Source organism: Salvelinus fontinalis, chromosome 3 (genome assembly GCF_029448725.1).
Source record: "Salvelinus fontinalis isolate EN_2023a chromosome 3, ASM2944872v1, whole genome shotgun sequence".
Lineage (NCBI taxonomy): Eukaryota > Metazoa > Chordata > Actinopteri > Salmoniformes > Salmonidae > Salvelinus > Salvelinus fontinalis.
Window position 1 is genome coordinate 53,972,320 of NC_074667.1, and position 26,706 is coordinate 53,999,025.

Consider the following 26,706-nt stretch of genomic DNA (forward strand, 5'->3'; position numbering starts at 1 on the left):
TTAATTATGTTCTGTGAAAAGGTCAGATTTCTGACAAGAATGCTTAGTGACACAAACTACAGACACACAATCCCACAACCACACAATGACAACCACAAACACATACGCATCGCGCACACAAAACACGCACACACACACACTGTTTATGCGCTGCATTCTGTCTTGAAATTTTACCCAATCAAGCTCAAAGGAATAAACGTAATCCTATTCAGTTGACACTGTGTATGTACAGTATATGTATTTATGTAGGAGAGTGTACTGTATGACGTGTGCTGTAGATACACTACATGATCAAAAGTATGTGGACTTGTCGGACATCTCATTCCAAAATCATGGGCATTAATATGGAGTTGGTCCCCCCTTTGCTGCTATAACAGCCTCCACTTTTCTGGAAAGGCTTTCCACTAGATGATGGAACATTGCTGCAGGGACTAGCCTCCATTCAGCCACAAGAGCATTAGTCAGGTCGGGCACTGATGTTGGTCGAATAGGCCTGGCTTGCACAGAATTGTCTAGGACGTCAATGTATGCTGTAGCATTAAGATTTCCCTTCACTGGAACTAAGGGGTCTTTGCCCAAACCATGAAAAACAGCCCTAGGCCATTATTCCTTCTCCACCAAACTTTCCAGTTGGCATTATGCATTTGGGCAAGTAGTGTTCTCCTGGCATCTGCCAAACCCAGATTTGTCCGTCGGACTGACAGATGGTGAAGCATGATTCATCACTCCAGAGCATACGTTTCCACTGCTCTAGAGTCCAATGGCGGCGAGCTTTACACCACTCCAGCCGACACTTCGCATTGCGCACGGTGATCTTAGGCTTGTGTGAGGCTGCTCGGCCATGGAAACCCATTCCATGAAGCTCCTGACGAACAGTTATTGTGCTGACATTGCTTCCAGAGGCAGTTTGGAACTAGGCAGTGAGAATTGCAACCAGGGACAGACAATTTTTATGCTTCAGCACTTGGTCCCGTTCTGTGAGCTTGTGTGGCCTACCACTTCGTGGCTGAGCCGTTGTTGCTCCGAGACATTTCCACTTCACAACAACAGCACTTACAGCAGCTCTAACAGGGCACAAATTTGACGAACTGACTTGTTGGAAAGGTGGCATCCTATGACGGTGCCACATTGAAAGTCACTGAGCTCTTCAGTATGGCCATTCTACTGCATGGCTGTGTGCTTGAGATTATATACCTGTCAGCAACGGGTCTGGCTGAAATAGCCAACTCCACTAATTTGAAAGGGTCTCCACATACTTTTGTACATATAGTGTATGTGCTCCTTATTAATCAATGGAAACTGGTATTGTTTCTAAGATCTACAATTCCCATTATTTTTGCTGATGATACCAACTTAATTTTATCTCACAAGAATTTCGATTCACTAATCAATGAAGCCAACACAGGCATGGCCAAGTTTTCTAAATGGTTCCAGATAAAACTTAATCTTAAAATTGAAAAAAATGCAACATTTGTCAAAAAGAAAAGGTGCCAGAATCTCAATTAGTGCGAATGAAATGGCCCCGAGTTTCATTCACTAGATTCCTAGGTGTGAAAAGTTGTCCTGTAAAGATCACATTCACTTTGTCTGCAGCAAAGTGGTGAAGTCTGTTGCTATCATCAGAAAGATTAGTGGTTTGGTTCATCGGGTTCGCTTCCTAACGCTATACTACAGCCTAATTTACCCATATCTCATTTAATGCAATAATGTCTGGGCCAGTACATATGCTTCCTACCTACACAAGTTACTCATCACACAGAATAAATGTACACCTCCTCTAACTACTTGGCTCCATCGGCCCCTCTGTTTAAGAGACTCAATATATTTTGTCTATCCACAACATTAATATATTTATACACCTTCATCTACAAATACCTCCCAGACAGCCTACCTAGGGTTGGGCGGTATCCAGATTACATGGTATTACCGGTATTGCACACAAGGGGTGCTATTAGTAGTGGATTTCATACAAGTGTAACTTGATCACCTCACTTAAGTTGCGCTGCAAGAGTGACTCACCTCACATTTTGCTCTTTGTGCTTCTTTGTAAACAAACTGGCTCAAACCGCTGTTTTGGGAAACTAGTCCCAGTAAGCTTCATAATAAAAAAGTTATATAATGAAAATATATCTAATGGGCAAAATAATGAACGCGATCTGCTTTATCTATTACTTAGCGCACAAGTTGACTGCAGGTATTTAATATATCGACAGCAGTACTAATATTCAAAGCCCAAAAAACGTCAGTTAGCAGAATGTTAACACGTAACATAAACTCACCCCATTCCGTATAAATGTGCGCAACCGCGACATTCAAACGAGGCGACAAAGACAACTAATGGGACTGTGGCGACTGTGTTGACTTCAAAATCTGGGGTGTGAACTACGTTTCTATTCAAGTGTTGATCGACATGGTAATGGCTCTATAGTATTGGAAAAAAGTAGAAAAAAACTATCGTGACGTGTCATGCCATAACGTACAGCACACATAAAGCAACTATTTCTGTCTTACAATCTCTCTCCACCAGGTGTAGCACTTCTCTCATCGTTTAAATACAAAAAATGGACAGTGACGGGGGTAAGGGGGGATACCTAGGCATTTTTTGCGTCATCACTGTAAGCGATCATGATTCTCAAAGCCGCTGTTTACTTCTAAGATCACTTTAGCACCGCCCTAAAAACCTGATTCAAATTCGACACAAACCTTCAAATAGGTATGTAATGACACATTATATAAACTGTTTATCGTGTTTTATTTACATTTTAGAGGCGATAAGGTGGACAGATCGAGTGAAAAAATGTAGTTTTCCCACACATCTCCTCTCCTTCTCACTATCACGCATTAGTTTTGCTTCCCCACCCGCCATTTTTAAAAAGTCCCAAAGGAGCTCATTGCCTTCTTGAATTATGCAGAAACTGGCAGCGTGAAGGTCTCGGCATGAATTCTGTTGGAAAGGGGAGAAATTGTGCTTTACAATGGTATTGAAATTACAGTTGATCTGGAAGTATTACGTTTTTGGGGCGCTAAAATAAGGTCAATTGTATGGACCAAGGCGATGTACAAAAGTGAGTGAGTTTACGTTAACGTTACTAAGGAATCGTCATAGAAAATGCTAACTAGAATATGCTAACGAGCGCATTGCGAAGTATACAAGTAAATAGCTAGTAAAGTAAATAGCTAGCTAGCTACTAATTTAGCAAACCAAATGCTCAACTGCAGAGCATTTAGCATATTTTAGCCAGGTAACTTAATAGTCATAAGATATCTAGCTGGCAAACATTCAGTTGTGAATTCCATACTGTAATTAGTTCACCTGGCACATGCTGCATGACAGTTAGTTACTCACAAGGCTCTGGTCTCTGGTCGCTGTGTGCTTGTAAACAAACACCACGTGACACGTGACTGGGGACTACTGTAAAGTACATATTAATTTGACAGATGAAATGAAGAAAGCAACCTATTGCACAAGTTGACTGCAGATATTTACTTAAAAAGTACCTAAAATATTAACAATTATTATTTTTTAAACATCCAAGAAAAAGTTAACGGTATTGACAGTATTGAAAAACCCTCCTGTGGCTTTTTCCAAATACCCCAGTATAATGTATACCGCCCAAGCCAAAATCTACCTAAACCTTTCAATGGATTCTTCCAGGTTAATTCCTAAACCCATGCATACAACACAAGACACAGCGATAACCTTCAGTCTCCCCACTGCAACACCTCACATAGTCAATTCTCTGGCAGATACAGATGTTCCATACTCTGGAATTCCTATCTTCACATAGTCAAAACATCATCATCCCTCAATAACTTAAAGCATATACTAGAGGTCAGCCTGAAGAACCAAACTACCCAGCAGTCTCCTCCATGTAGCCTAACTCTCACACACACACACACACACACATGTTCAAAACATTTTTTTCTTGTATACTTAATATATCATGTACATTTATAATTAGTATGCTGTGTTGAACTGATTGAACACACTTTTTTTGTACTTATATTGTACAGTTGAAGTCGGAAGTTTACATACACCTTAGCCAAATACATTTAAACTCAGTTTTTCACAATTCCTGACATTTAATCAGAGTAAAAATTCCCTGTCTTAGGTCAGTTAGGATCATCCCTTTATTTTAAGAATGTGAAATGTCAGAATAATAGTAGAGAGAATGATTTATTTCAACTTTTATTTCTTTCATCACATTCCCAGTGGGTCAGAAGTTTACATACACTCAATTAGTATTTGGTAGCATTGCCTTTAAATTGTTTAACTTGGGTCAAACGTTTCGGGTAGCCTTCCACAAGCTTCCCACAATAAGTTGGGTGAATTTTGGCCCATTCCTTCTGACAGAGCTGGTGTAACTGAGTCAGGTTTGTAGGCCTCCTTGCTTGCACACGCTTTTTCAGTTCTGCCCACACATTTTCTATGGGATTGAGGTCAGGGCTTTGTGATGGCCACTCCAATACCTTGACTTTGTTGTCCTTAAGCCATTTTGCCACAACTTTGGAAGTATGCTTGGGGTCATTGTCCATTTGGAAGACCCATTTGCGACCAAGCTTTAACTTCCTGACTGATGTCTTGAGATAATGCTTCATTATATCCACATAATTTTCCTACCTCATGATGCCATCTATTTTGTGAAGTGCACCAGTCCCTCCTGCAGCAATGAACCCCCACAACATGATGCTGCCACCCCCGTGCTTCACGGTTGGGATGGTGTTCTTCGGCTTGCAAGCCTCCCCCTTTTTCCTGGTCATTATGGCCAAACAGTTTTATTTTTGTTACATCAGACCAGAGGACATTTCTCCAAAAAGTACGATCTTTGTTCCCGCGTGCAGATGCAAACAGTAGTCTGGCTTTTTTTATGGTGGTTTTGGAGCAGTGGCTTCTTCCTTCCTTTCAGGTTATGTCGATATAGGACTCGTTTTACTGTGGATAGAGATACTTTTGCACCGGTTTCCTCCAGCATCTTCACAAGGTCCTTTGCTGTTGTTCTGGGATTGATTTGTAATTTGCGCACCATAGTTCGTTCATCTCTAGGAAACAGAACGTGTCTCCTTCCTGAGCGGTATGACGGCTGCATGGTGTTTATACTTGCGAACTATTGTTTGTACATATGGAAGTGGTACCTTCAGGTGTTTGGAAATTGCTCCCAAGGATGAACCAGACTTGTGGAGGTCTACAATTTCTTTCTGAGGTCTTGGATGATTTCTTTTGATTTTCCCATGATGTCAAGCAAAGAGGCACTGAGTTTGAAGGTAGGCCTTGAAATACATCCACAGGTACACCTCCAATTGACTCAAATGATGTCAATTAGCCTATCAGAAGCTTCTAAAGCCATGACATCATTTTCGGGAAGTTTCCAAGCTGTTTAAAGGCACAGTCAACTTAGTGTATATAAACTTCTGACCCACTGGAATTGTGATGCAGTGAATTATAAGTGAAATAATCTGTCTGTAAACAATTGATGGAAAAATTACTTGTGTCATGCACAAAGTAGATGTCCTAACCGACTTGCCAAAACGACAGTTTTTTTTTTTTTTTTTTTTTTTTTTTTTTGGGGGGTGGATCAGCTTAATATTGCGGAAAGAATGTTGCTTCCAATGTAATTGTCTGCATCATTTCCAATCCCCCATATTTTTTTGGGTAAATATATATATCCATTCACGTATGCATACATATACACATATATACATACACATACCTACATAGACATACATACTTTTTTTAAAGAGTATACCTTTATTATTATTCCCCGCAAACCCTACCACCGATCCCCCAATTGGAGTAAACTGATAAACATTTCTGTTTTTACCTTCAATTTATACATCTTATACACATTTTACAGACACAGTCTGCTTTATAATAGTTCTCTCTTGTTTGTTCTTAGTCCTTCCTCTATTTCTGTTGTCCATCCAGTTTGATTTCCACTACAGTTTGTTAACAAGAAATGTGTTGAGGGGTTGAAAAACAAGTTTTAATGACCCCAACCTAAGTGTATGTAAACTTCTGACTTCAACTGTATATTGTTTTTTATATTTATATTATATTTGTTTTTATCTGTTTTTTATCTGTACTGTTTTGTCTTTCAGTTGTTGACTTTGGTGCAAATAAATAAAACCTTATACTTTACTTTAATCGTTAGGGCGAAGAAATGAGGCATTCATTTCTGTTGTATGCTTTTTCTCCCATCAACACCCACTCCCTGAACAGTCTATAGTCTAAAGCCTGGTGTAACCCAGTCTATAGTATAAAGCCTGGTCTAACTCAGTCTATAGTATGAAGCCTGGTGTAACCCATTCTATAGTATGAAGCCTGGTCTATCACAGTCTATAGTATGAAGCCTGGTCTATCTCAGTCTATAGTGTAAAGCCTGGTCTAACTCAGTCTATAGTATGAAGCCTGGTGTAACCCAGTCTATAGTGTAAAGCCTGGTCTATCTCAGTCTATAGTGTAAAGCCTGGTCTATCTCAGTCTATAGTGTAAAGCCTGGTCTATCTCAGTCTATAGTGTAAAGCCTGGTCTATCTCAGTCTATAGTATGAAGCCTGGTCTATCTCAGTCTATAGTATGACGCCTGGTCTATCTCAGTCTATAGTATGACGCCTGGTCTATCTCAGTCTATAGTATGGAGCCTGGTCTATCTCAGTCTATAGTATGAAGCCAGGTCTATCTCGGTCTATAGTATGAAGCCTGGTCTATCTCAGTCTATAGTGTAAAGCCTGGTCTAACTCAGTCTATAGTATGAAGCCTGGTCTATCTCAGTCTATAGTATGAAGCCTGGTCTATCTCAGTCTATAGTATGAAGCCTGGTCTATCTCAGTCTATAGTATGAAGCCTGGTCTATCTCAGTCTATAGTATGAAGCCTGGTCTATCTCAGTCTATAGTATGACGCCTGGTCTATCTCAGTCTATAGTATGAAACCTGGTCTATCTCAGTCTATAGTATGAAGCCTGGTCTAACTCAGTCTATAGTGTAAAGCCTGATCTAACTCAGAGGGCATCTCCAGTTATAGTCTAACTGAGAGCTCCAGCGGAGACTCAGGCCTTGACCTGTGGGATTGCCCCACTGATGCAGCCACCGAGCCACGCCATGGCTAGACTCATTTATCATAGCATATCATAGTAGCTACCAGCATGCACTGCACTGCCGCTGGAGAAAAAAGGGTGTAAAAAAAAAGCTGTGTCCCCCTGAGCTTTAACACAGAGCCCTGACACAGGGGAAAGGAGAAGTAGAGATGTCAAGATGCTATCTGCTGCCCTAGCCACTTTTCATATACAAATGTCCTTGTGTCAGGCCCTCGTTCCGAAGCCTAATCTACACAATCAGTGTGTGTGACACAGGCAAAGCTGCAACAGACAGCCTATTGTAACTCTACATCTCCAGGAGCTTTATGTTGCCTGCCTGCCTGCCTGACTGCCTGACTGCCTGACTGACTGCCTGACTGCCTGACTGCCTGTGTGGAGCGCCGTACAGAGACTGACTGGAAATAAATGATTGGGGCTTTGGAAGGAACTCGTCAGAGGAGAGGACCTCTGTGTGTGTGTGTATGTGTGTGTGCCGCTGTGTTCAGCCCCACAGTGTATTGGCCCTCGTGCTTTAGGCACTATGAATGAACTGTCACAATGACTGAACTATGGTAATGGTGTTCCTTCTAAAACAGGACAAAATAGCAGCTATATGTAAGCTGTATGTTAAGTGGTACAGCCTATAAGATAAGGATTAAACAGTAAGTCACATAATGGTATGATGACATATACAGTAGGGATGGTGTTATGGTCCAATGAATGTGGCAAAATAAGGAATTGAACAGCCATCAGAATTGCTCATAATTTGAGAGACGTTGTCTTTCTGAAGCTTATTTGGTGTAATCAACAAAATGCTATGTTCACAACAAGATGTTGAGGGGATTTTTCAATTAAAATAAATGTCTATGTTTGAAAAATATATATAAATATATATACAGTAGCAGTCAACATTTTGGACACATCTACTCATTCAAGGGTTTTTCTTTATTTGTACTATTTTCTACATTGTAAAATAATAGTGAAGACATCAAAACTATGAAATAACACACATGGAATCATGTAGTAACCAAAAAAGTGTTAAACAAATCAAAATATATTTTATATTTGCGATTCCTCAAAGTAGCCACCCTTTGCCTTGATGACAGCTTTGCACATTCTTGGCATTCTCTCAACCAGCTTAACCTGGAATGTTTTTCCAACAGTCTTGAAGGAGTTCCCACATATGCTGAGTACTTGTTGGCTGCTTTTCCTTCACTCTGCGGTCCAACTCCTCCCAAACCATCTCAATTGGGTTGAGGTTCAACTGAGGCCTGGACTTTCTGACGGGCCGCCCCCAGGTGGTGAGGGTAGGAAACAACATCTCCACCCCGCTGATCCTCAACACTGGGGCTCCACAAGGGTGCGTTCTCAGCACTCTCCTGTACTCCCTGTTCACCCATGACTACGTGGCCATGCACGCCTCCAACTCAATCATCAAGTTTGCAGACGACACTACAGTGGTGGGCTTGATTTCCAACAACAACGAGATGGCCTACAGGGAGGAAGTGAGGGCCCTCGGAGTGTGGTGTCAGGAAAATAACCTCACACTCAACGCCAACAAAACAAAGGAGATGATCGTGGACTTCAGGAAACAGCAGAGGGAGCACCCCCTATCCACATCGATGGGACAGTAGTGGAGAAGGTGGAAAGTTTTAAGTTCCTCGGCGTACACATCACAGACAAACTGAAATGGTCCACCCACACAGACAGTGTGGTGAAGAGGGGCAACAGCGCCTCTTCAACCTCAGGAGGATGAAGAAATTTGGCTTGTCACCGAAAACACTCACAAACTTTTACAGATGCACAATCGAGAGCATCCTGTCGGGCTGTATCACCGCATGGTACGGCAACTGCTCCGCCCACAACCGTAAGGCTCTCCAGAGGTTAGTGAGGTCTGCACAACGCATCACCGGGGGTAAACTACCTGCCCTTCTGGACACCTACTACACCACGTCACAGGAAGGCCAAAAAGATCATCAAGGACAACAACCACCCGAGCCACTGCCTGTTCACACCGCTATCATCCAGAAGGCGAGGTCAGTACAGGTGCATCAAAGCTGAGACCGAGAGACTGAAAAACAGCTTCTATCTCAAGGCCATCAGACTGTTAAACAGCCATCACTAACATTGAGTGGCTGCTGCCAACATACTGATTCAAATCTCTAGCCACTTTAATAATTCAAAATTGGATGTAATAAATGTATCACTAGTCACTTTAAACAATGCCACTTTATATAATGTTTACATACCCTACATTACTCATCTCATATGTATGTACTGTACTCTATACCATCTACTGCATCTTGCCTATGCCGCACGGCCATCGCTCATCTATATATTTATATGTACAGTGGGGCAAAAAAGTATTTAGTCAGCCACCAATTGTGCAAGTTCTCCCACTTAAAAAGATGAGAGAGGCCTGTAATTTTCATCATAGGTACACTTCAACTATGACAGACAAAATTAGAAAAAAATACAGAAAATCACATTGTAGGATTTTTTATGAATTTATTTGCAAATTACGGTGGAAAATAAGTATTTGGTCAATAACAAAAGTTTATCTCAATACTTTGTTATATACCCTTTGTTGGCAATGACAGAGGTCAAACGTTTTCTGTAAGTCTTCACAAGGTTTTCACACACTGTTGCTGTTATTTTGGCCCATTCCTCCATGCAGATCTCCTCTAGAGCAGTGATGTTTTGGGGCTGTTGCTGGGCAACACGGACTTTCAACTCCCTCCAAAGATTTTCTATGGGGTTGAGATCTGGAGACTGGCTAGGCCACTCCAGGACCTTGAAATGCTTCTTACGAAGCCACTCCTTCGTTGCCCGGGCGGTGTGTTTGGGATCATTGTCATGCTAAAAGACCCAGCCACGTTTCATCTTCAATGCCCTTGCTGATGGTAGGCTTTGTTACTTTGTTTACTTTTCCCCAGCTCTCTGCAGGTCATTCACTAGGTCCCCCCATGTGGTTCTGGGATTTTTGCTCACCGTTTTTGGGATCATTTTGACCCCACGGAGTGAGATCTTGAGTGGAGCCCCAGATCGAGGGAGATTATCAGTGGTCTTGTATGTCTTCCATTTCCTAATAATTGCTCCCACAGTTGATTTCTTCAAACCAAGCTGCTTACTTATTGCAGATTCAGTCTTCCCAGCCTGGTGCAGGTCTACAATTTTGTTTCTGGTGTCCTTTGACAGCTCTTTGGTCTTGGCCATAGTGGAGTTTGGAGTGTGAGTGTTTGAGGTTGTGGACAGGTGTCTTTTATACTGATAACAAGTTCAAACAGGTGCCATTAATACAGGTAACGAGTGGAGGACAGAGGAGCCTCTTAAAGAAGAAGTTACAGGTCTGTGAAAGCCAGAAATCTTGCTTGTTTGTAGGTGACCAAATACTTATTTTCCACCATAATTTGCAAATAAATTCATTAAAAATCCTACAATGTGATTTTCTGGATTTTTTTTCTCTCATTTTGTCTGTCATAGTTGAAGTGTACCTATGGTGAAAATTACAGGCCTCTCATCTTTTTAAGTGGGAGAACTTGCACAATTGGTGGCTGACAAAATACTTTTTTGCCCCACTGTACATATTCTTATTACAACCCTTTACATTTGTGTGTATAAGGTAGTTGTTGTGAAATTGTTAGATTACTTGTTAGACATTACTGCACGGTCGGAAGTAGAAGCACAAACATTTTGCTACACTCGCCTTAACATCTGCTAACCATGTGTATATGACCAATAAAATTTTATTTTATTTGATTACTTCCAACGTTGTGGCAAAATGGCAACAAAGTCAAGGACAACAAAGTCAAGGTATTGGAGTGGCCATCACAAAGCCCTGACCTCAATCCCCCCAAAAATGTGTGGGCAGAACTGAAAATGCGTGCACGAGCAAGCAGGCCTACAAACCTGACTCAGTTACACCAGCTCTGTCAGGAGGAATGGGCCGAAATTCATCCAACTTATTGTGGGAAGCCTGTGGAAGGCTACCCGAAACGTTTTGACTCTCTACTATTATTCTGACATTTCACATTCTTAAAATAAAGTGGTGATCCTAACTGACCTAAGACAGGGAATTTTTACTAGAATTAAATGTCAGGAATTGTGAAAAACTGAGTTTAAATGTATTTGGCTAAGGTGTATGTAAACTTCCGACTTCAACTGTGTGTTTTTTCATAGTTTTGATGTCTTCACTATTATTCTACAATGTAGAAAATAGTAAAAAATAAAGAAAAACCCTTGAATGAGTAGGTGTGTCCAAACTTTCGACTGGTACTGTATATATGTCATTTAGCAGAAACGTTTATCCAAAGCGACTTACAGTCAAGCATGCACATATATTACATATGGGTGGTGCCAGGAATTGAAGCCACTACTCTGGTGTTACAACTACCATGCTCTACCAACTGAGCTGCAACGGACTATGCTACAGAGGTTTATGTTGTCTGCTCATACCAACATCAGTTCAGGCAACACGGAATACCATGTGCTCCGAGTTAATAATCAGAACAAAATGTTATCTGGGATGTCAACATATGCGATCAAAACAATATTAACGTCTCCTCTCAAATGAGCAGCTGCTTTTGTTAAACAGATAAATGAAGAAATGAGGATATTAATTAATAAATATATGTGAGACAATTAGACAAATGAGAGAAGAATAATGAAGGATAACAGGCACATGACAGAGCTGCTACTCACTGGCTGTGGGGTGGGTTTGGGCTCCGTGGATTTGACGTGGAGATGCGTCATCATGGCTTGCAGACGCTCTTTGTCTTTCGCTAGCTGTAATGAGAAGGGAAAAAATGAAATCCTTTACGAACAAAAATCTAATTCTCTGTAGTACAATCCAACACATGATGTTCTTTCTCAGTGTTTGTCATATATACAGTAGGAAGTAGTTTTATAATATGCTAGGCTGAAGTAATGATAAACCTTTGTGCATTTTGATACTTTAGTCGTCATGCACGAGTCTACCTTGCCATGTCTCTTCTTCAAGGTCAAACTACAAATGTTTTGTCTTAATTTGTTCACTCTGTTGTCGCAGAGAATTTTCCATTATGAAAAATGTATCAACGCCTACAAAAATGTTGATTAATTAGAATCCATATAATACAGTAGTTCACATTTCCTGTTGCTGCAGGATTATTTTCCTGCAGTGAGAAACTGTTCAAATTACGATAGAATATCTGTATACTCTGTGTCTCATTGCCAATAACAAACTCTGGATCTGCCTGCATGTCCTAAACTGTGTTTTACAGTAGCTGCCAGGTCAGATTATAGAGATATGCTGAGTTAGGAGGAGGACGTGTCTGATAAATTCTCAATCTTTGAGTTGCTCTCAATGACACACAACCAGAGCGGAAATAATGAGTATGACGGTAGTGTGGTGCAATGCTTAAGGAACTGAACTTGTAACCTCATCGCTCAAGGTTACAATTCTGTTAATCATGAAACTTTGTACCTTAAGTCTACTGTATACAGCACATAATATGTTATACATAAACATGCCATTGACTCAAAAGCCTGCTTAGCAACAAAAAATGTGACAAAAATAACAGTTAGTTAATGGCATGGTTTGTTGTGTCTACCTTTCAGTTGTAATAAAACATGTGCAAACCTTCCACAGAGACACCTGACTCCAGCCTAGAAGCTTTTATAGTGACCAGTTAGAAAGTGTTCAAACCCACCTCTCCACAGACCCTTACCAACACACACTAACGGACCAACAGTGTCCCATCCATGTTGCCATAGGTGCATACTTAATGTACATTATACTTAATGTACATACTGATTGCATATTTCCAGGGTCCGTCTTAGGGAAGAAGTTCCTATCAGGCCACTCATACTGATGACTACATTAATATCTCTGATCGCCGTTATTTGTGAGAAATGTTGCATCTTCCTATTCCAATAAACCCAGTCGACAGCCCATCGTCGGCTGCTGCCTGAGCATTTCAATAAGTGTTTTATTGTTGGTGCCAAACAGTTAAAAGTAATAAATATCTTTAAAACCCAGTCAAATTCAAAATGTAATTATCTTCTCTACTTAGCCCCGGGGCCCTTCATATATCTTTGCCTGGCTGTCATGCATACATAACACATTTTTAATGACTGGTTACTCACAAATGTACAAAATCATTTCATTCTTCCACCCCCCTCCATGTGTGACCCATGGTTCATTTCTGCGAGACAAGGAGGGGGCAGTAGACAGAGGAAGTGTCAGGAAAGGAGCCACAAATATTTGGGGCGAAAACAAAACTGGAGACAATACCTGCAGTTCCAGCTGCTGTACGACCTGCATTTGCACCCGACACTGGGCTGTGCTCCTGTCGTCCAGGGCGTGCTCATTGTTGAGATGCCTGAGAGAAAAGAGAAAACAAAGATTCTCAGCTCAGTGTGTCTTCACATGGTTGAACTGCAGCCTTTTATACAATTTGACACAAATCCTATCATGCTTTATGTGATTACGTGATCTAGTAATTCCTCTGTACGGGTACTGTGGGAATAACGTAGGAATGTCTGATGTACACACGCACATATAATAATGGGTAAAGACTGTGCAGATCTAGAAGTATAAAACTACCCAAATATTACCAGGATTTGTATAACAATATATGCATAACCTGAAAAGGAATAATCCTTTAAGCAAAGAAGAATGGAATCCATATTTCATGAGGTGGCCATATCTGCTCAAACTTAACTTCATAGATAAGAAAAATGACTTAAGAATTTCAGGTTGGTTTCATTTTGTAAATTATGCAGTGCTTCAGTGTGCACCCTTTCTCTTTAAAGATGGCACCATCCTTCTCTGGTCGGCACATTCTCCTTATTTTGGTGTATTTTTCGGTTAATTATGTCATCAAGATTTAGAGATCTCAAATGAAGCCAGAAGGAAAGGCAAAGGACAACAAGAAGAAGATAGATGGAATCTGTCAAAAACTTGCATTATGAATATAATTATGCATGATTATTTTATTCTGCAAAGATGTTCTCTTTTTCTGCACGTTTATAACTAATCTAAATAAGTAGCTTGCCCAGCAGCAGACAGGGTTTTTCCCGTGATTTATATAAAATGGTAGAGATAAGGTTCACAAGTGAAGGAAATATGATTGGAGGATTTTTATCAGCCTCTGCATGAATTACTGTTTGAAAATGCTTATGCAGGGGCATTTCATTAATCATTTAATCATAATCCGAGCAGGATGTTTGAACTGATTTCACAAATACCCTTTCATTTCACTACTTCATTATGCTCGCTAATGGATCCAATATATTATATATATCATAAATTATATCACATCTTCGGTGACCATGTAGGTCACTGTCACTAGGCATGCCTCTACGCGCTCCCAGTGGCGCCGGCGGAGGAAGGAATGGTGTGCGGCGTGCCTGTCTTCTCAAATGCACTTTTTCTGTCATTTACTGCAAATCAAATGTAGCCGGACCTGACCGGTGCAGCAGCAGTGACAGGCCGGACTGATATGATGGCTCAATAAATCTAAAGGCCTCCCTGGCAGTTTTGTTGTGGGCTGATTGCTTTACATACAGACAACACGTTTGTGCATTAAAAAACACACAGACACACACAAAACAGAGATATGTGAAGAAAGGGAAAATGGATGGCATTCTGCTTGGATGTGAAGGTTTCGCTTCTAGTGGGCTATTTTCAACCTTGGGGAATTAAAATCTTTATGGAAAATACACTGCTTTTCAGATGGCCGTGTTATATATACATATATATATATATGAATTACTGTAATTACTGAATTACTGTATATATATATATATTCAGTATTTCAATTGTATTATTTTGAAAAAAAGACAGAAATGAGAAAAGGCATATCTAAGGAAAGTGTAGACGATAACCATGGCTGCTGAAATCAATTCTGTCCACTCTCAGCTTTACATTTATCTTAATTAAATAAAAGGCCATTTAATTAAGTAGGTTGGGAATTGAAACTGGTAAACATTTCAGAACGTCTAACAAAAATTTGAAAGAAAAAAAAGGAGTAAGTAAAGACATTTGAACTTCAATTTAAACGGCATAGACCACATTTTCAATAAAGGGTGCCCTACGTGATGAGCTTTAGAATTTCTCTGTTCACAGAAACCATGCACCTTGCTTCTTTTCATCCTTTGTTACATTATATATTTTTTATTCTAATGACATGGTGAGCCACAGTGCATAATTAATAGGAAATGAAATATTCAAATGGCTCCTAATGCAGCCATGCGAAGAGCATCTGGATACAGGGAGCTATTTGGGGATACAAGGAGCTAGCTGGGGATATAGGGAGCTAGCTGGGGATACAGGGAGCTAGCTGGGGATATAGGGAGCTAGCTGGGGATACAAGGAGCTAGTTGGGGATACAGGGAGCAAGTTGGGGATACAGGGAGCTAGCTGGGGATATAGGGAGCTAGCTGGGGATACAAGGAGCTAGTTGGGGATACAGGGAGCTAGTTGGGGATACAAGGAGCTAGCTGGGGATAAAGGGAGCTAGTTGGGGATACAGGGAGCTAGTTGGGGATAAAGGGAGCTAGCTGGGGATACAGGGAGCTAGCTGGGGATACAGGGAGCTAGCTGGGGATACAGGGAGCTAGCTGGGGATACAGGGAGCTAGTTGGGGATACAGGGAGCTAGCTAGCTAGCTGGGGATACAGGGAGCTAGCTGGGGATACAGGGAGCTAGTTGGGGATATAGGGAGTTAGCTGGGGATAAAAGGAGCTAGCTGGGGATACAGGGAGCTAGTTGGGGATACAGTGAGCTAGTTGGGGATACAGTGAGCTAGTTGAGGATACAAGGAGCTAGCTGGGGATGCAGGGAGCTAGCTGGGGATACAGGGAGCTAGTTGGGGATACAGGGAGCTAGTTGAGGATACAAGGAGCTAGCTGGGGATGCAGGGAGCTAGCTGGGGATGCAGGGAGCTAGCTGGGGATACAGGGAGCTAGCTGGGGATACAGGGAGCTAGCTGGGGATACAGGGAACATGCTGGGGATACAGGGAACAGGCTGGGGATACAGGGAGCTAGCTGGGGATACAGGGAGCTAGCTGGGGATACAAGGGATTGGCATCGAGAGAGACTATGAATGTTGGCATGTGTCACTTTCTGTACTTTAAATGAAGCAGATTTTAAAAGCTTTCTGGCAGGATGACAGCCCCTAACGTAAATTGACAAAATAAAACAAGTTAAATAGACATTCCTTAAAGTCAGGTTTTTACATATCATTTAGGCTGCTTTCCTTTTTTATTGGTTTTAATTAGATACACTGGACCCGTTACTTTGGACCAGCCCGATGCCACATGTCCATATAGCTGACCATGTGTAAATTAGAATGTCTATTTTCATAGTTTTTTATAAAAACTATTTGCACATCAGTTAAAACCTGATGTGGTTTGATATGAAATATTGATATGAAATATTCAATTTAAAAAATCAATGATTTTTAAGAAACAATTTTTAGGACACGTGTTGAGAAATATGAAAAATAACATTGTCTACAAAAGAAGCAATATCCACCAAATAGTGTATTCTTTCTTAAGCAATTGTCAGAGAGTGTTGCGGTATGAGTCAGTTAGTTTTATGAGTGACAGAAAGAGGCAGAGGGCAAGAGTGCAATGCAGTGTTTCACTAGCTGTGACCTTTGAATGGTCACTGAAGAGGGGTTCTTGACCCTCACCAATCTCTGCTGTGAACTAGACCCCACCCCACACAGCACTGGATTGAAAACAGCAATAGGATTTGACCCTTTTTATTTATCAAGATAGTGCATGTAGGCATGTTGTAATTAAAATGCATAATAAATATGCACACAGTTTAAAACACACTTCAGTCCCATGTTAGTTGTTACTGCTGGCATGCCGAGCTGAACTCTGGTTGACGTTAGAGTCCTCCTCACCTTTCCCACTCTCCAATACAGTACTCAGTGTTCTGCTGTCTCTTATACACACGCTCTCTACTGTCTCCTCCGGTTCACCTCCACCATATCTATCCGCCCCAACAATCTTTTAAGAAGGTGTTATTAGCATATGCCTGATTTATTGTTTGTTTGTATTTGTGATACTCTTGGAGACGTGGAGTAAGCATCAGTCTCTGGGTTTCATGTGGAAGTGCTTAAGGGTTTCAGAGTTAACACCTTGGTGAGCTGCTCATTCTCCTGCCCGCTGTTAAACAAAGGCAGCTTTGTGGAGAATCTTCCAATGTTTTCTTAACATGTTCCAAGTAGTTTAGTCAGGCAACTAAAGTAAACAAGATGTTGCCATGATAACAACACTTGTAGAAACATAGCAGAGTGACTTAGATACTTTTTTCTAAGGAGAGCTTTACCTGGTGCACAGATTGTAATTCCTCTCTCTTCTATAAACAAAGGGTGAGGCAATGTCAGAATGCAATGCATAGTGATGGATTGAAGGGGACACTCACAAAACTGAAATGTTGAGGGAGACAAAAGAGACATCTGTTTTTCTAATTTGTAATGAACAACTTGGTAAAATGTGTTATAAACAGAGAAAAAAAACGACTCAAACTTTCTGTGATTTCTCTCTGTAAACTGAAATCCAAGGTAGCTCACATTATTATCATCAAAAATGAATTCAAACGTGTTTTGTGGTGCTGCAAACATTTTAGGGCACTTTTTAAAACCACCTTCTCTCGAAGTGGCTGGTTGCATACGATGAAATGAGAAGTTAAACACAGAGTAGGAACAGCAGAACTGTAAGTGACCGTAAAGCTTCCACCTATCTCCTGTGTGTTTGTGAGGGACCTCTGTGTGCTGCGACTGCTAGGCCCAGGATAATGGAATTGTGTCATATCTTGTTTAAAGGGCTACTAATCCGGGGCAACAGACACCCATTGATCTGCTGCCACAGCACAGATGTTTTCATCCTCTGTCTCTGTAGCCATGGTGGTGTTATGTGTTGGATTACCCATAGAACACTGCACACAAGGTTACTTAGTAAACCAGGGTCAGGCCTATGCAGGGGATGATACAGTACAACGAAGGCCCAGTTCAAAGTGGATATGAATTAGGAGAAGAAGCCAAAACCCCGAGACTGGTTCAGTTTGAGAGGGTCCAGTGGACATGGTATTGATTGAGTTTGTTGATGAGTAGAACTACTGAAACTGACTAAGTACAAGACGTGAAAATAAGTTAGTTCTTGTGCTGTTATTAAGGGGTGAAATAGAGATACAGCTAGTTAGGCAGCTGAGAGACAAAAAGAGATTCAGAGCAAGAGAACGACAGCAGGAGAGAAGAAGAGAATAGCAAACAGAGCGAGAGAGAGAGAAAGAAAGCAAGGGAAATACAGAAAGAGCTGAGTGAGGAAAGCAAAAGCACAAATCCCTGTCCAGTGACAAGGACAAACATGCGGAGCTCCCTGAGTGTTGGCTGCCACAGATAAACATTCTCCCGTTTGTTTGGGAAAAATGGCCAGAATCACCATGGGGACTGCACTTATCACAGGAATTAGAGGCCCCTGCAGGGCCCAGTGGAGACCACACCCCATCACTATCATAGAGGAACAACAACACACCTAGCATCCACTCACACACACACACACACACTCACACGCGCACGCACACACACAAACACACACACACACACAAACACAAGTAACCCGTTGCACCTGTAGTGTCACTAAGCCCCAGGGGAAACATAGCCTTAATCGGCCAAAGAAGAGGGCCAAGGAGGAGGGGGAACTTAGACAAGACACTGGAATGTCTGACGAAGAAAACAGAACAGTGACATGCAGCCTAAAAGCTATGAAACTTACTTCAGGAATGACTGGAAGTCCTCAAACACCGCCTCGCATCCAGGCCACTTGCAAACCCCGTGCCCATAGAGCGGGTGACTGTGGTGAGAGTGTTGGTAGTCGTCTAGCGTGGATCTGGAAGAGACAGACAAAGAGATAAACACAAACATTAATTCCTACTTATTAACAGTGTCAGTGCGAACAATGTTTCATTGGCATGTTACAGAAGTACACCACTTAAAGTTGAGGATGTTGATGGGTTTGGTGAGAATTCCCCTTGTGTTGCCTCAAAACAAAAGCCTTCCTTTGAGTTGACCTTTGAACTGCGGGCAGTGTGAAATCAGTGTAACTTTGTGATCTCTGCTTCTTCTCTGGCTGGAGGGGGTGGTCCTTGTAGGGGCAGTCCTTGTGAGAGGGACCAAAAGCAATCAATATGTCATTATTTACTGTCAGTGATCCGAGTAGCTGCCCACTTTGATCCAGGCAGCCAGGGGTTCCCTAAGACCTTACTGCTGAACCCTTTCCCAGAACCCACCTGGAGGAACAGACAACAGGAAGCCCCCAAATCCATCTGCCAGCTTCCCTTCAAGCACAAACAGTAAACACCAAACACTCCCGTCTGCTAGCAATTTATTTACCGGTCAACGGACGGACCAACCGACGTCAGCAGGGACCAAACGCGCACATCGGAGGAGCGGCTTACAGTTTCACAACATCAGCTGTAAATACAACTTCCATATAGCATTGCAAGTCGAAGTATGATGCAGAGGCATGCGCGTGTAGAGAACGAGACAGTCTACCATATGGAGACAGGCACTGTACAAGCCACACAAGTGTCAGCTACAAGAGCCTGGGGAACTGTCCTGTATCACTACCACCTGTGTTTCTAGTGGCCCTGTAGTCTAGCACACCACTGCAGCTTACATACTGGCCCGTTCTGCAGGAGGCTGAGAAGGGAGAGGGCAAGGGAAGATTCATTAGACCCAAATCCTCACAGATTCATATGGAGATGCTCTGTGTGTCTTTTGCTCTCCTTAGGATGACTGTTAAAAATCCCTCACAAAATTGAACTATTCCTAACGCATCCATCTGCAATGCATTAAAAATAAAGAAGCAAAGCTTTACCTCAAGAGGGTCGTCACAGGTTTTCTTGTGTTATAATTACTTGCTTAAGAGTTCACATTGTTCATAACATGTGATAATTGCATTGCAATTAGGGAGCAGTGAAGCATTCATCATGAATGTGTTTAACATTCAAAAAATCTGAAATATAAAAAATATATATGAATTATGCATATGCATTAAGACCTCTGTTTTGATACAGCTAATAAATAGATGGTAGAATAAGTATTATAATTACTTTTTTAAAAGAAAAATGTGTGGACTGGTGAATGTAGCGCTGATTTTATATTTAAAGAGATGCTTTTAAAATGATTTCTGAGTAGCCCTGTTGGTTAATTGTGTATTAATAAGATATTGAATTGTCGAGTGTGTGCTGGGAGTCAGTGAGCACAGAACTCTGAAGGAGCTTGTGGCAGAAAGGCCCTTTTAAACAGCAGATGACTAAACAGTGGTAAATGACAGAATTTACACCAAATGAGCTACATTAGTGCAATAGGAGAAGTGCCTGGGATTCTGGGGGGTTCTCCCTATTGTGACCTCATTCTCATTCAGCACTAGGAGAGAAAAAACCTCTCCTCAGCTCTCTCTCTCTCACATCCTATGGTGGAGTTAAATGTGACTCGCACCCTGGGCAGGTCTGTCAGGATGCTATTATTGTCAGGCTGCCTGGGGGAAGATAACTCTAATGATCTTGTAACAGCAATGAGGGAAACCATGCCATCTGCATCCTGTATAGAATAGGAACAAAAAGCGTCTCTACCTAGACAGAACATGGCCAAATCTTCCAGGTGTTGTTTATCCGTACACACCAACAACACATAGGCATACCATAATGCCGGCAAAAAGACAACCACAGCACACAATCTGTCTGGTTTTGAGGACGGTGACTTATCATCAACAAGGCATGATCCTAGGGACTATAAAGTACACTGGGGCACTCAGTGTGATTATTGGTAGCTAACAGAGAGAGGATTGATATTTCTACCAAGCTGGGTCAGTCTGGACATGGCCTGTCTGGAAAGCCAGTCACAACATGGTCTATCATCTCTCAGAGTGGGTATCGATGACTGCCTGCTCTTCTGTGGCATCCCTAGGGCTCTCCAGACCCCCCGCCAATCAAGGGTTTACCCAGTAATTATTTAATTATAATTTTACGTGTATAAAACAAATTAAAGGCAAGAAAGGGGCGTGTCGTGCCAAATCAGATTATTTATCTCCTTAACAGATTGCTGAGCTGAAGTCCCTGAGCTGTGGTTACTGATGGTTGCTGGGAAGTAAGTGGGCCAAATGCTATGTGAGAAGAATGTTCTCGCTCTCCCTCTCTCCATCTCTCTCTGTCTCTCTCTCTCTTTCTCTCTCCATATATCTATTTCCATCTCTCTATCTCCATATCCCTCTCTCTACACTCGTAGAAAAAAGGGACCAAAAAGGGTTCTCCTATGGGGACAGCCAAAGAACCCTTTTGGAACCCTGTTTTCTAAGAGTGCAAAGAGAGGGATATGGAGATAGAGAGATGGAAAGAGATATATGGCGAGAGAGAGAGACATAGAGAGAGAGACAAGGAGATAGAAAGAGATGGATGTGTACTTTTTCTCCATCTCTCTCTCTCTATCTCCATGTCTCTCTCTCTCCATCTCCATGTCTCTCTCTCTCCATCTCCATGTTTCTCTCTCTCCATCTCCATGTCTATCTCTCTCCATGTCTATCTCTCTCCATCTCTCTCTCTCTCACACACAAAATGAGCGCAGCATAGGGATGGGGAATTTAAGTTAGATACAGATTGGATGCATTTCATTTAAATAAGCAAGTCATTGAACTAACAGACCTGGCTCACAGGGGTATTTCTCTCCTCACATCCCAAAACTCAGACCAGGATGAATGACAGACAAACATGCCTTCACCATATTGGCGTGATTCAGTCAGGATCCCTGTCTGTGAGTGAGGGCTCTTTGAGGCTGCTAAAAGCTGGGGCAACGTCTCATCTGCGCCGGCAGTGATTGAATTTCTCCTCCTTCCTTAAGACGGAAGTGAAAAGGCTGTGAATAATGCCTGTGGATGCACTTAAGGTTTTAGTTGCAGGCGTCGCTGTGCCTGGGCAGATTTTATATGACACATGAAACTAACTACATGGTACTTAGGGCTAGCTGTAAACCAATCTGAGCCCGGGCGGGAATGCAGGTCCATCAGCAGAGTGGCTTGTTTCTGTTGCATGACAAAAGGACTTACAAAACCACATCAATTAAAAGTTCATTAAGTTCAGCGCTAGGAGGATGAGTGGATGCTCTCTATTTACACCCAGCCCAGGCCATTATCTAAAACCTGATTATTCAAATCCCTGGATTATAACAGACATTTCTCACAGCCTTGCATGGACTAATCACGCCACATAATATTTCCTTAATTTTTTATTCTTACCAAGGATTCTGATTAGAATGGTGTCTGCATCATCAAAAGAGAGGAATAATATTCTTTATAGTTATATGATTTAAGCACATGGAAATTAACACAAGCAAGGATTATTGGTTGTATGAATTTAAATAAGCATCATGCAGTGTTTAATAGGGATGTTGTAATGCTCATTTATGTCAGTCATCTATATTTTAAAGCCGGGTTTGGAAACCTTTTTTTGCCATCCACAGCAGAGAGACGGGTGAGAAATCACCTGCTTGGGTTTCTACTCTGAATATTCAACCCCAGATTGCCTCCTTCACTTGAACGTGTGCTAAACTGCTGTTGACGTCTTTTTTCATCTCTGACAGGGAGCGCAAGGCGTCGGGGGCAGCCTTTCACACACGTCTTCTCCAATGTTTCATGGAGCCTTCAGCTGGGCCTTGTTGTTTCTCTCTTCCCACTGATGGTTGTTGTTGTTGGTTCACATCTGAAGACGTGTGATGGAGGGAGCGTGTCAATATTTCCCCCTCCGATTAATCTTCAGCCATAGGGACTAGAGCACTGACTGACTGGCTAACTGACTGACTGAGCAGACTGGATGCACCAGAGCCTGTGGATACTGTCTGCAGTGAGCTAAGAGAGATGTCACTGGAGCTTGCTGTGTGTATGTGTGTATGTGTGTGTGTGTGTGTGTGTGTGTGTGTGTGTGTGTGTGTGTGTGTGTGTGTGTGTGTGTGTGTGTGTGTGTGTGTGTGTGTGTGTGTGTGTGTGTGTGTGTGTGTGTGTGTGTGTGTGTGGCTGGAACAGTGTGTGAAAAGGACAGGGGGTTCTATCTGAGTTTCCATGTAACGTGTAAGCGAAATATGGCCATTCTGTGAGACATTATAGTCAAAATACTGATGTCATACCATTTGACCTAAAATGTCTCACATTATCTTGAACTAAATGTACACCACCGTTCAAAAGTCGGGGTCACTTAGAAATGTCCTTGTTTTTGAAAGAAAAGGAAATGTTTTGTCCATTAAAATAACATCAAATTGATCAGAAATACAGTGTAGACATTGTTAATGTAAATGACTATTGTAGCTGGAAACGGCAGATTTTGTATGGAATATCTACATAGGCGTACAGAGACCCATTATCAGCAACCATCACTCCAGTGTTCCAATGTCACGTTGTGTTAGCTAATCCAGGTTTATCATTTTAAAAGGCTATTTGATCATTAGAAAACCCTTTTGCAATTATGTTAGCACAGCTGAAAACAGTTTTTCTGATTAAAGGAGCAATAAAACTGGCCTTCTTTAGACTAGTTAAGTATCTGGAGCAAAAGCATTTGTGGGTTCGATTACAGGCTCGAAATGACCGAAAACAAATAACTTTCTTCTGAAACTCGTCAGTCTATTCTTGTTCTGAGAAATGAAGGCTATTCCATGCAAGAAATTGACAAGAAACTGAAGATCTCGTACAACGCTGTGTACTACTCCCTTAACCAGAATAGAAAGAGGAGTGGGAGGCCCCGGTGCACAACTGAGCAAGAGGACAAGTACATTACAGTGTCTATTTTGAGAAACAGATGCCTCACAAGTCCTCAATTGGGCCAGTATCCCGGAGTCGCCTCTTCACTGTTAACATTGAGACTGGTGTTTTGCGGGTACTATTTAATTAAGCTGCCAGTTGAGGACTTGTGAGGCGTCTGTTTCTCAAACTAGACAAACCATACAAAATCAGCCGTTTCCAGCTACAATAGTCATTTACAACATTAACAATGTCTACACTGCATTTCGGATCAATTTTATGCTATTTTAATTAACAAAACATGTGCTTTTCTTTCAAAAACAAGGACATTCCTAAGTGACCCCAAACTTTTGAACGGTAGTGTATGTGATGAACTAGTATCCTATAATCAGTAAAACATATAGCATTTATTTGCTTCCAAATAAGGCATCCCAAGTTCCCTCATTACGATTGAAAGCAGTGTGAGATCTCCACTACCACCATAGAACACTATCTATCTGCCTGTCTGTGTTTGAACCCCTCTTCACCTCCCTAGGCTTGATGGTTTATAGCGCTAAACGTGTTTTCATCTGCAGTGCTTTCATAATGACACATAGGTTTTGATCAGCGAAACACAAGTCAGATGTTGTGCAGTGAGCTCATGACGCCTGGAGGCTCCTCACCAGCAGTTCAGAGATCAGCGCCTCAGTGCAAGAAAACAAGTCAATGTGTTGGATGCCAAATTAATTCCTTCCTTAAAGACACAGCGGCTCAGGGAAATGTTTCTGAAAACGTACAGATATCACGCCAAGCATCCAGTGAAAAGAGTAGTTGTCTGACATAGATTTTACATTGTATCAACATACTTTTCAAATATTTATAGTGCATTTTTTACATCATGTAATATTAAACAGTCTCTGTTTGACATATTCAAATTAACGTTGGAATGTACTTGACTATATAATGATAATTACTATTTAAATAAAGAATACAGTCAATGAGCTGTAGTGTCTGAATTGCTCTGCGTCAATATGTTTGGAACGCCACACCTACAGAAGGCTAGTTGTCATAAACGTCACTATCCGTAAGGAAAGCGAAGGTTGCAGTGTGTATGTGTTTTTCTGTTGTTTTTATTTATTTATTTTACTGTTATTTTACCAGGTAAGTTGACTGAGAACACATTCTCATTTGCAGCAACGACCTGGGGAATAGTTACAGGGGAGAGGAGGGGGATGAATGCGCCAATTGTAAACTGGGGATTATTAGGTGACCATGATGGTTTGAGGGCCAGATTGGGAATTTAGCCAGGACACCGGGGTTAACACCCCTAGTCTTACAATAAGTGCCATGGGATCTTTAATGACCTCAGAGAGTCAGGACACCAGTTAACGTCCCATCCGAAAGACAGCACCCTACACAGGGCAGTGTCCCCAATCACTGCCATGGGGCATTGGGATATTTTTTTTAGACCAGAGGAAAGAGTGCCTCCTACTGGCCCTCCAACACCACTTCCAGCAGCATCTGGTCTCCCATCCAGGGACTGACCAGGACCAACCCTGCTTAGCTTCAGAAGCAAGCCAGCAGTGGTATGCAGGGTGGTATGCTGCTGGCATACGTTGAGAGGACGTTGGTTGTTGAGAGGACGTTGGTAATTTGAATTGTATTTAACCAAACAGAGCCCTGCAAGTCACAGCTGCAGTTTCCTAAGTGCAACTGAAATAACAGCACCCTTGACCCTCTAATTAATAGTGTGCTGATCCCATTTCCATTACTGCAATCTAAAGTCCAAATCACTCCCTCGCTCCCAGGTGTTTCACTGCAATTCCCAGGTGCATTCTGACACACAGAACAAGCTTGTGTCTTAATGAAAACAGTAAGGTACTTACAAACTATAAATGAATATTCATCTGTGGGCAAAGTCCTGTGGGAACATGTCCATCAACTTAGGCCCCTTCAAGGAATTGCAGTTTTAAATGGGGAATATGTAGGCCTCCTGTTTTCTTTATTCAAAGATGACACTAGAGAACGTCACACATAATGAGTTCCAGTTTTGTTTCATAAAGTAGAAAGGACACATGTATGCCTAGTTGCACCCCAGTTTAGAAAAAGAGGTCAGATTGTGGCAAATATCATAATCTGTGGTTGTTAAATCAATGAGCAGGACATCCTTAGTGATACATTCAGTCACAACCCATTCCCTGGAAATATAAAACCTATGGGCCCAGCGTATTACACTGAAGCTGTTGGATCAGGAGGAAGAGGACGACAGACAAGAGAGAGACTCACCCTTCTCTCTTCAGAGAATGGCTCATGTACTGCCCATTGGTGGAGGCGTGTTGGTTGAGGAGGGGCTTCTTGGGGGGTTGTGGCGAGGACAGGTCCAGGCCGCGGCGGCCGTTGCTGTTGCCACTGTTCTCTTCCTTCAAGTTCGTCACCTCCTTCCACAGCTGCTGAAGCTCTGCTGGATTTATGCCTGAAACAAACAAATTGGATAATTAAATCAATTAACAGCTAATCTAACTCTCCTTCGTCACATAATTAAATCAAAGGGTCTGTAAACAAAGCTGAGTATTAATGAGAAAATATCCCACTAGAGGGTAATACACTGAGAGCGCTTGTACCCTCCCGCTCTCTCTCTGTGATCTGAAGCGTGTTTGTATACACAAATCCCTGGCATTCACACGCATTTCATGCCCACAGTAAATAATTAACATCCAGACAAGGCATGAAATCTGAATAATCACCATCATTTCTCCTACAAGAGGAGAGGCAGAACACACACAAAAAGTTTACAATAGCAATGTTACAACCAAAACAGCCCACACCACCCCACCTCCTTCAGAAACAGGACCCTGGGGTAATATTCTGAAAAGCGC

General features: G+C 41.8%; 1 protein-coding gene across 7 annotated transcripts in view; it reads right to left on the reverse strand.

The window, feature by feature from the left end:
• Window positions 1-26,706, reverse strand: part of LOC129851127 (forkhead box protein P1-B-like) — a 246,278-nt gene that overhangs the window by 15,023 nt on the left and 204,549 nt on the right. For all 7 annotated transcript variants that reach the window (XM_055917425.1, XM_055917423.1, XM_055917428.1 and 4 more), the window contains 4 exons: window positions 26,117-26,303; window positions 18,845-18,958; window positions 13,346-13,433; window positions 11,773-11,856 (listed from right to left, as the gene is read on the reverse strand). In XM_055917425.1, coding sequence (XP_055773400.1) covers window positions 11,773-11,856; window positions 13,346-13,433; window positions 18,845-18,958; window positions 26,117-26,303 — 473 coding nt within the window. The remainder of the gene's footprint in view (window positions 1-11,772; window positions 11,857-13,345; window positions 13,434-18,844; window positions 18,959-26,116; window positions 26,304-26,706) is intronic.